This window comes from Ctenopharyngodon idella, chromosome 14, assembly GCF_019924925.1.
Source record: "Ctenopharyngodon idella isolate HZGC_01 chromosome 14, HZGC01, whole genome shotgun sequence".
In the NCBI taxonomy this organism is placed as follows: Eukaryota; Metazoa; Chordata; class Actinopteri; order Cypriniformes; family Xenocyprididae; genus Ctenopharyngodon; species Ctenopharyngodon idella.
Genome location: NC_067233.1, coordinates 29,463,079 through 29,473,610, shown reverse-complemented (window position 1 = coordinate 29,473,610; position 10,532 = coordinate 29,463,079). Strand labels below are relative to the sequence as shown.

General features: G+C 36.1%; 1 protein-coding gene across 5 annotated transcripts in view; it reads right to left on the bottom strand.

The window, feature by feature from the left end:
- Positions 1-10,532, bottom strand: part of pls3 (plastin 3 (T isoform)) — a 32,511-nt gene continuing 21,979 nt past the window's right edge. For all 5 annotated transcript variants that reach the window (XM_051860829.1, XM_051860830.1, XM_051860827.1 and 2 more), the window contains 8 exons: positions 9,012-9,107; positions 6,327-6,522; positions 5,086-5,164; positions 4,202-4,319; positions 3,925-4,058; positions 2,761-2,884; positions 2,521-2,645; positions 1-1,039 (listed from right to left, as the gene is read on the bottom strand). In XM_051860829.1, coding sequence (XP_051716789.1) covers positions 907-1,039; positions 2,521-2,645; positions 2,761-2,884; positions 3,925-4,058; positions 4,202-4,319; positions 5,086-5,164; positions 6,327-6,522; positions 9,012-9,107 — 1,005 coding nt within the window. In that variant the 3' untranslated portion in view covers positions 1-906. The remainder of the gene's footprint in view (positions 1,040-2,520; positions 2,646-2,760; positions 2,885-3,924; positions 4,059-4,201; positions 4,320-5,085; positions 5,165-6,326; positions 6,523-9,011; positions 9,108-10,532) is intronic.

The window sequence follows — 10,532 nt, the reverse complement described above, 5'->3', positions numbered from 1 at the left end:
CACAGTTGCATTTTCTGCTTTATTTTAATGATGTTGTTGAGTTACAGACATTTGGTGTCAGCTGCTTCGGTCCACAGATAACATGCTGCCGTATGACCAGACAATTCCAGTTTCATTCCCGGCAACACAGTCACTCACCATTAACCAACGGTAACAGGTTTGACACTGCCCACGTGTGATGACCTTCCTGCGTCAGCGTTTATTTGTCATCTTCATATTGAACATACAGCATGGATTGGTTAATGCTTAAAGCTTTTAAAGGCATTTTCTGAGGAGTGTATTGTTTTAAATAAAAAACAAAGATCATGCAGAGTTCATTCTGTTTGGATGCCTCTTGTACGTAAAAAGCCATTTTGAATATACATTATACATAATTCAAATAGTACACAAGAATGGAATGTGTTAAAGTGTCTCACTGAAAAGGAAAATAAGCGGTCCAATTCAATGATGATTCGAACACAATCATGTTCTGCATAGAGGCAATACTGCATCTAGTAAGGCCAGTCGTGACTCTAAATGTCCAAAGCTGTCAAAATGAGACCTACAGCTATCACTCGTACATTCTTCCTTTATTGATTATGTAAATAAAGTATTGCAAAGCAGAGTCCGACATGGTTTAGATCCAATGCAGATATGCTTTAGTCATCTTGCAATAAAATTTGGTATAAATTTGTCCCTTTTGCAGATGGAATCGTATTTGTTTTGGTCTAAAAGAATCAACCCTCCCTTTCCATAAACTTCAAGCCCATTTCAACTTTGTAGTCCTGCCAAACTTAAGCATGATTCTTTAACATCTGTTGCCATTTTTATTGTGGTTGTAATAAATTTACTGAACCAGAAGCCTTTCAACCAGCAAAATGGCTTTTGGGTAGGACATCAGCGCTTGACTGTCCGCAGGGTTCTGTTTTACGCCCTCTTCATCCCTCTGCCCATTAGACACGCGAACACGGTCATGACCATTTTGGGTTTGACCTCCACTAGATCATCAGGCAGGGCGTAGACACGAGCGCCAATCTTCCTGGCCATGGACACAGCATACCTGCAAGAGACGCACAGACATAACCTCACTATACTGGGAAATATTACACAGACCTGAAGACTTGTTCATGTGTGTCATATAAGGGGCTTTCGCAACGAATAGTTCTAGGAACTCAGTTATAGGAGCTAGCCACTAGGATAGTTTCCCGAGAACTAATTTCTCCTCCGGGCCATGTTCCTGGTTGCATTCACACCGGGAATAGGAACTCTGAAGAGGTCAAGAGTGGCATCTTTAAGTACGGCATTTACAAACGTTAAAAACTGTTGGATGGAGGATGCCGTGATCGGAGCTGTGTTTGTTGTGTGTCGTGGGTTTTGTGATAACGGAGATGGAATAAAAATGAAAGAGTGACTGAAAGAACAAAAAGTAGGGCTAAGAGACGAAATCTCCTATGACAACTTTCAGTATTATACCATCGAAGCGAAGAAAAGAACACAACCCTGCAGAAAACAGGTAAATGCTGTTATTGCTGTTTTCCATGTTCATAAAGTAAATATGCTTACACGGCTTTTTAAAAATGCCAGGTGCCAGTGTTTGACATGCGTTTGAGCAATCAACGTACACTTAAGTCACTAATAGTTCCTATAGTGCTGGTTTAGACCCTAATCTGAATTAGGAGCTAATTTAGTTCCCCCACAAGGAGTTCCTAGAACTAAAAATGTTCCTAGTTCCTGTGGTGCGAACACCGTAAAATCCGGGTACTTCAGCCGATAGTTCTAGGAACTATGAAAAGGTTCCTCCGGAGCGAAAGCCCCTATAGTATCCCTAATTAATGGTTCTGACAGCATATATATTTTTCTTCATACACCCGTATTCGGGTATCTTCAGTCTCTTGTAGTTACGTGTGCACGAGTGCGAGCATGAGCAATAAGCTGCAGTTCACTTAACAGCCACCGGTGTCGCTAATAACAAGGGTTTCTGAATTCTACATATAGCCCCTTTAAAGGTAGGGTAGGCAATGTAAAAGAAAGAAAGACAATAAAACACTTTTTGTTATACTGGTTGAATCTCTCTTCACATCCTGATAGAAATCAGTAATAGAAGTGGTCTAAATATTAAAAATGTACATATATCTTCTGTGGAAGTCTCAGGACTAAAAAATGTGATGTGATGTTCGTACTTGGAGCTGTTCAGGTCTTCGGACTCGGAATTATATGTTTCTGTGGCAACATTATCAACACCGAAATGAATCTGCAGCAGTCAGGTGGTACAAGTCAGAGTTGTTTACTTTCATTATTGTAATATGTGCTTTGAGACATGAGGTAATTTAATGCTGTCTCTTGTGGCGCTTTGCAGACTCTGCTCTGGCTGTGTGTGTTCATGTGTTTTGAAGGAGGCGTGGCTTTGGAAAGCGCTCTGAAGGGAGGGGGGGATCTTATGCTTTCAAAGCTAGCTTGCTATTGCTAGCCTCACAGAAATAGCCTACATTACCTTTAATGCTTGATGCACGTTATCTAATGAACACCCTTTTGAAATCTTACTTTGCATTGTCCAGTTTGTCTCCATCGCTAAGACTTCCTCTCTTCACGAGGTCATAGTTGACGCAGCCGGGCTGGATGGCATCAATCAGGTCCAGCACTGCCAGACTGGAGCTGATCTCTTTATCCTGTAGTTCAAAACACAACACTTACTTCTGATATTCAACCAACACATATACATCAATACTGGCTGCTGCATGAAACATATATATTTGTTAGTTGGATAAATGAAGGGGTGTGCACCTTGAAACTTGATATTTTGGTTGATTTTCCTGCCTGCGACAAAGTCTTGTTAACCCAGTTGACAATGATCTCATCGTTGACCTTCTGCCCGTCGCCCAGGTTCTCTAGTACATTCAGAGTGTATCTAGAAGAGAACACAGCAAAGACTCAGCAACATGACATTTCTTCCAAACTACTCAAGCTTTATATACATATACATGCTCTAATATATAAAATACAATAAAATAAAAACTATCTTTGTTCATAGACTTAGACATAGATGTTTATTATAAAATTCATTTTTAATATTAAAGCTGGTATGTTTGTATTTAAATCAAATTTGAATTTAACAGTATTTGTGTAACAGTTTTACAATAAGGTTAAATTCGCTAACATTAGTTAATGCATCAGGGACCATATAATGAAAAAAAAAAAATAGCATTTATTGATCATGGTTATTGTCCATTTAATAATATGCTATTGTTCATTCTCATATACACTACTGTTCAAAAGTATGAGGATCAGATTTGTTTTTGTTTGTTTTTTTTTGAAAGAAGTCTCTTCTGCTCACCAAGGCTGCATTTATTTGATCAAAATACAGTAAAAAGAGTAATATTGTGAAATATTATTTACATTTAAAATAACTGTTTTCTATGTGAATATATTGTAAAATATAATTTATTCCTGTGAACAAAGCTGAATTTTCAACATCATTACTCCAGTCTTCAGTGTCACATGTTCGTTCAGAAATCATTCTAATATGCTGATTTGCTGTTCAAAAAACATTTATTATTATTATGTTGAAAACTGCTTCAGATTTTTGTGAAAACCATGATATTCTTTTTCAGGATTCTTTGATGAACAGAAAGTTCAAAAGAACAACATTTATTTGAAACATTTATTATTCTTTCGTAATATTATTTTATCTTTACGGTTACTTATTGTCAAAAGTAAAGTATTAATGTCTTTTAAAAATAGTTTGAATGGTAGCATACATATGGTTATTCACTATGCAATATTTACTATACTGTACATGCTTTGTATTTTCTATTTGTAGTGACTATATACACTATGATTTTAGTAATAACACTGTGAATGTTTTATTTTAGTTTTTTAAGCTCAATCTATGTTAGCTAATTTTAGCTCATCTATGTTAGCTGTTTTTGCTAATAGTTTTCATTTTACCTCCTCATGAGCTGCCAGACCAGGGCGAGAGTGAGAGTCGGGTTCCCATCATTCAAGTCTTGCCCCCCAATGCCCACCAGTGAGAAATTGGCTTTGGTCTTCCCCAGTTCCACAGCGTAGTTACAGTTCTCCAGCTGAACATACACACACGTAGGTGAGGATGGAACAGCACTTTATCCAAACAGAAAATTGTCACTCATTTTGCAGGTTTGTATTGGCTGACACGTCCTCAGAGGGCGGAGTTTTGGAGAAAAGGTAATGAGTGTAGAATTCATACCTTTTTCATGTTGGCTCCTAGTTTGGGATATGGAGGCTTGTTGACTTTGTTGTTCCAGTCGACAGGAACCTTGATCTTCTCATAAAGTTGCAGGATGACCAGAGCATCTTGGAGGTCACTGAGAAGGTAGGAAAATATCAAAACTGATTCAAATATAACACTTAACCTCCAGTGTAACATAATATAAACAATATAAATGAGATGCCATTCATTCACTGATCCCATAAAGTCTTGGGAATTAACTGAAATTCACATCCAATTTCATTTCACTGTCAACTTGATTTGATCTTCATGAAACAGATTAAACAGATTGAAAGGATAGTTCACCCAAAAATGAAAATTACCCCATAATTTACTTACCCTCAAGCCATTCTAGGTGTGTGTATATCTTCTTTCACCCAAACACAATCAGAGTTATATTAAAAATGTCCTGGCTCTTCCAAGCTTTATAATGGGAGTGATTGGAGGATAAGATTTTGAAGCCCAAAAAAGTGCATCCATCGATCATAAAACATACTCCACATGGCTCTGGGGGGTTAATAAAGGCCTTCTGAAGTGAATCTATGTGTTTGTGTAAGACAAATATCCTTATTTAAAAATGTATAAAGTAAAATAATAAGCTTCCGGTGCAACAGCCATACGCATTCGACTTGCGCCTAAAAACATTAACTTCAGCAATGATGGTTGCACATTTTTGGGCTTCAAAATCTCATCCTCCAATCACTTTCATTATAAAGCTTGGAAGAGCCAAGGTATTTTTAATATAACTTTTTAATATAATGTGTTTGGCTGAAAGAAGACAGTCATACACACCTAGGATGGCTTGAGGGTAAGTAAATTATGGGGTAATTTTTATTTTTGGGTTAAGAGAGCATGTTATTTACCCGTATAAATGATTGACATGAGGGTTGACACCCAAAGAATTCATCCAGTTTCTGAAAGTCCTCTCCTCTCTGGTCTCTCCTACAGAAATCAAGCAAAAGCAGGTGTTAATCACTGTCCACTATCACAAGAATTACTAACTGCATTTTTAGTCCACAGAGAACATCTCGGCAACACTTTATAACAAGGTTATTCAACCATAATCCATTATTTAACATTAGTTAATGCATAATGTTAGTTAATAAAAATACAACTGATTATTGTTAATTCAAATCAGCTCAGGTCTATTAAATAACATTAACAGATACAACTTTTAATTTTAATAATGTGTTAGTAATTGAAATTAACATTAACTGAGATTATAAATGCTTTAGAAGTGTTTTTCATTGTTAGTTCATGTTAATTATTGTGGTTAGCCTAACTAATGGAATCTTATTGTCTTATTATCTCTTGACGACCATAAGTGTATGCATGAAGTTAATAATAAGCAAACTCGTAATCTATATATAAATAATGGAATGGAAATAACCATACATTCAAATGGTATGGACCACATTAGTTAAATATGTTGTTTTTTGTAATTCTATCCTCCGGTTTCACAGACAGCCAGGATTATGCCTTAGTTCAATCAGGACATTTAAGTATCTTTTATAAATATGCCTTAGAAAAAAAAAAAAAAAACATTACTGGTTGCATCTTGAGACAAAACAATTTAGAAAACATAGTAGGAAAAAAAGGAGGAAGTCACTGGCTACCGTCAACTGTCTGGTTACCAACATTCTTTAAAATATCTTCTTTTGTGTTCAACAGAAGAAAGGAACTCATACAAGTTTGGTAGGGTGAGTAAGTGATGACAGAATTTTAATTTTAGGGTGGTGAACTATGCCTTTAAGCCTTGTCTGTGAAACCGGGCCTAAATCTATAAATCGAGGATTAGGCCTGAAAGCAGATGTTTTCTACCACAAGAGGGCGCAACCTTCACCAAAAGGGCGTAAACTGTTCAGGCCTCAGGAAATGAGCCAGTCCCTCCCTTTGAATCTCTGGCTGATGTGCTTCACCAGTTTCCACAAAAAAAAAATCCTGAATGTCCCATTTGTGATGCCATGAAGCATATTTTTAGAAGCAAGTGTTTAGGGGCAGTGTCAGCCATTTTCATGAGTCATTACGTGGCGCGTATATTTAGCAAATGCTAAAATGGTAAAAGGAGACAGAAAAGAGCAACAATCAGATGCAAAATACCCACCCTCCAGAAGGCCCCAGTTGATGTCTTGATTCTCGGGTTTGGTCAGTGCTGGGTACTTGTTGAAGAGATTGGCCACAAAGGCCAAGTTGAGTTTAGGGTTGCCAGACACGACGTCAGTAGACGTGACAAACTGTCTGCAGCCCAGCCTGTCTGCCTGCTGCAGCATACACTCGGCTCTCTTCAGGTCATCTTTCTCCTGCAAGACGCACACCAGTTAAAACAGGATTTGTTGCCAAATAGAATTTAGTGCATTCAGCTGCTGACAAATTAACTAGTCTTTTCCTCTCTGCTTCAGTGGCCCAAATTTGCTTAAGCCTCAGATGCAAAACATTCTCCTCTTCTGTCCTATGGGTCATTGAGAAAATAAGACAACTCAAATCAAATTTAAACTGAATTAAGAACAATTTCACAAGTGCTTAAACATTACTTGAGCCAGATTAATTTGAGATGAAATATTTCAGAAAAACATTTCAAAAAAATAGTTGAATGTGTAAAAGTACAGAAATCCGATCAAAATCTGATGCAATGTACATTAAAGGATTAGTTCACTTCAAAATGAAAATTACCCCAAGCCATCCTAGGTGTATTTGACTTTCTTCTTTCTGATGAACACAATTGGAGTTATATTAACAAATATCCTGAAGCTTTCAAGCTTTATAATGGCAGTGAAAGGGACCAACGACTATGAAGCTGAAGAAAGTGCATCCATCCATCATAAACACCTAGCGGAAGCTAGATATTTTACTTTATAACTTGTTGAATATGGATATTTTTCTTACACAAACACATTGCTTCACTTAAGAAGGCCTTTATTAACCCCCGGAGCCGTGTGGAGTACGTTTATGATGGATGGATGTACTTTCTTGAGTTTCATACTCGTTGATCCGGTTCACTGCCATTATAAAGCTTGGATGTGTCAGGATATTTATTAATATATCTCAGATTGTGTTCATCAGGAAGAATAAAGTCATATACACCTAGGATGGCTTGAGGGTGAGTAAAGCTTGGGGTAATTTTCATTTTAAAGTGAACTGATCCTTTAAGGCTTTGTCCCAAACCCTAGACAGTCATCTATCTAGGTAGCAATTTTAGGGCTCCCAACTCAAGCAATGAATAGAAGATAAGTAAGCAATAAGCAGCTATGATGCTTGAAAATGTGTGTGTGTGTGTGTGTGTGTGTGTGTGGTCAGAATATTATATATATATATATATATATATATATATATATATTTTTTTTTTTTAATAAATAATTTTAATCTGCATGGATGCATTAAATTGATCAAAAGTGAGAGTTTATAAAATTACAAAAGATTGTTTTTTTTAACTTTATATTCATCAAAGACTCCTGAAAAAATATAAAGCAGCACATTTTTCATTATTGATAACAATATTAACAATTATTAATAACTGAGCACCAATAATAATTGATTCATAATCACCAATAATAACTAAGCAAATCAGCATATTAGAATAATTTCTAAAGGATCATGTGACACTGAAGACTGGAGTAATAATGCCGAATATTCAGTGTTGCATCATAGGAATAAATTACATTTTAAAATATATTCACATAGAAAATAGTTATTTTAAATTGTAATAATATTTCAAAATATTACTGTTTTTGCTGTATTTTTGATCAAATAAATGCAGCCTTGGTGAGTATAAGAGATTTCTTTCAAAAACAACTCTCACTGACTCCAAAATTTTGAACAGTAGTGTATATACATTTCAACATACACAATGAACATTGTTAAAAGCATGAAAAATATCATGTTTATTTTTTTTTTTTTAGCTATCTTGCCCAGTCTTTCTTGGAAAAGAACTGCATATGTTGAGAACAGACCTAGATGCAGCTCACTAGGGCTAGGAAAAGAGTGTCAGACACTGAAAGGAAACATTATGTATTATCTGGGACCAGAAGGCAACAGAAAGCTGAAACACTGGGTGATGTTGATATTGAAACGACCCTGACCGTGTCCCAGCCACAGCGGTCTCATTCAGCACACAGTCACTAAAAGTGTCTCTGACCAGAGTGTGGGGTTAAATACACTCACATGAGTCATAGCTCTGGCTGTTTAGATACCGCTGGGAAATGGGCAACATTGTTACTGTCCTAAACCAAAGCAGTGAATGACTTGAATCATGGCATACTGGGGGTGGAATCTGGCATCCGTGGTGGCTGTTCTCGTGTTGTGACTGCCACGGGGTGACAGACTGGAACACAATGTGAACAATGGAACACAACACTATCGTAAAGAACACTCTGTGAAAACACATCCGGCTTAAAATTTGTAGTTCTTCATTTTGCCAATGATTATAAGAACAAATCCAGGTGTGGATAAACTTTCATCCTCCTGTGCCAAGTTTAGACCCCCAGAGAAACACTTGCGTTTGAACTGCTGATGCTCTCCATAATCAGGAAGCTACTGGTCAAATCTGAAATGAACTGTCTCTGTCCTCCTGACTTACAATGAGCTGCTACAGTGAATGAAGCTTTGATATTTTTATATAAGCCACCCTCCTCTACTGAGTGCAGCACAATACCAGATGCATCATAAGACCTTATATATTTTGATTCCAATTCAATAACAACTTATGGTTCTGTCTCCCATTTGTGTACTGGTTTATGATACAGAAATGCATAATGAAAGATGTGCACTTTAAAAGTGTATAATGTGAACTCACGCTGAAGCCAGACATGTCAATGTCAATGTGACTTTCACCCTCCTTCTGACCTTTTGGTGCGATCTGGTTGAGCAGGTGGAAATAAGCCCTCGAGTCCTGCAGATTCAAGAGTGAGAACAGAAAAACAAATCTTTCAGTAAAACGTGTAGCGTAATGCCTTTAAGTCATGTCAGCAAGACTGTATTTATGAGCTGAGAGCACATGAACATCATAATGGTGTAATTACTAGAGACAGACTCTCAGACTCAACACCATCATGCCTTCAACAGAAAACAACCGGGAGTTATTTTCGTGTTAAAAGACAAAATAAAATCATTGATAATCAGACACTTAAAAACAATCTCTACAGAATACTGGTGGGATTTTCTTTGAGCCTAGACTTTCTGAGCTGAGGTGTATCAGTTTAAACCATGTAAAGCCTGACATATGAAATAATATTCTGAAAAAATAATAATAATAAAAATAAATAAATAAATAAATAAAAAAAATCTAAAAACAAAGTTTGAATGTTTGTTTTTTGTGAGTATCATATTTGATACATCAGGTTTTTATGGCTCATATAGTCTGATATAGTGAGAATATGGAGGAAAAAACAATTTTACCTTAGCTTAATTTTATTCAGAGGCCCAGACTGAACAAAAATATGCAATTTGGTGCAGATGCTGATATTTATATGGACAAAAAGTAATCAGATGAAATTCTAATTGTAATGTAAATCAATGAGATCTTTATAACAGTATAGCAGATACTTACATAAAATGCATATAAATATCAGTCGCCGCTTTAATATCTCAATAATGCAATACAATGGTGATTGAAAGCTGAACTAATAAATATTCCTCAAAAGCCTGATGATCATATTTGATACTCATGATGTTGATAAAAATGATGTATGGATAAATCAAGTAAACTGAAGTTGCTTCAGTCCAGTAAGTGTTCATCTTGAAATATTACTAGTATCAATACTGAAGTTATTCTTATGTTTACTTTATAAAAATCAGCTCACATTTCACAGCAAAAAGACACGTGAACTACGAGCTGAAGGTGATCGTTTGTACAGTTGTACTATAAGGCCTTTTACTTGCTAAAAAAGTATAAACTATCAATCTGATGACAGAAGGCACAAAGTACATCCTGTACAACTGGTTTTTCTGCAAAGTTTTAACCATGTTGATAATTTAGAGGCTATATCAAATATCATACAGCAAGCTTTATAGGGTAAAAGAATCATGTCAGCTTGTATTAAAGGGTTAGTTCACCCAAAAATGAAATTTCTTTCATTAATTACTCACCCTCATGTCGTTCCAAACCTGTGAGACCTTCGTTCATCTTCGGAACACAAATTAAGATATTAATTTGATAATATTTTATCCCCCATAGAAAAGCAATGTAATTACCACATTCAAGGTCCAGAAAAGTTGAACGACTGTAGTCATGTTGACTATTTTAACCATGTCTTTAATACTTTTCTGGACCTTGAATGTGGTAATTACATTGCTTTCTATGGGGAATAAAAAAAAA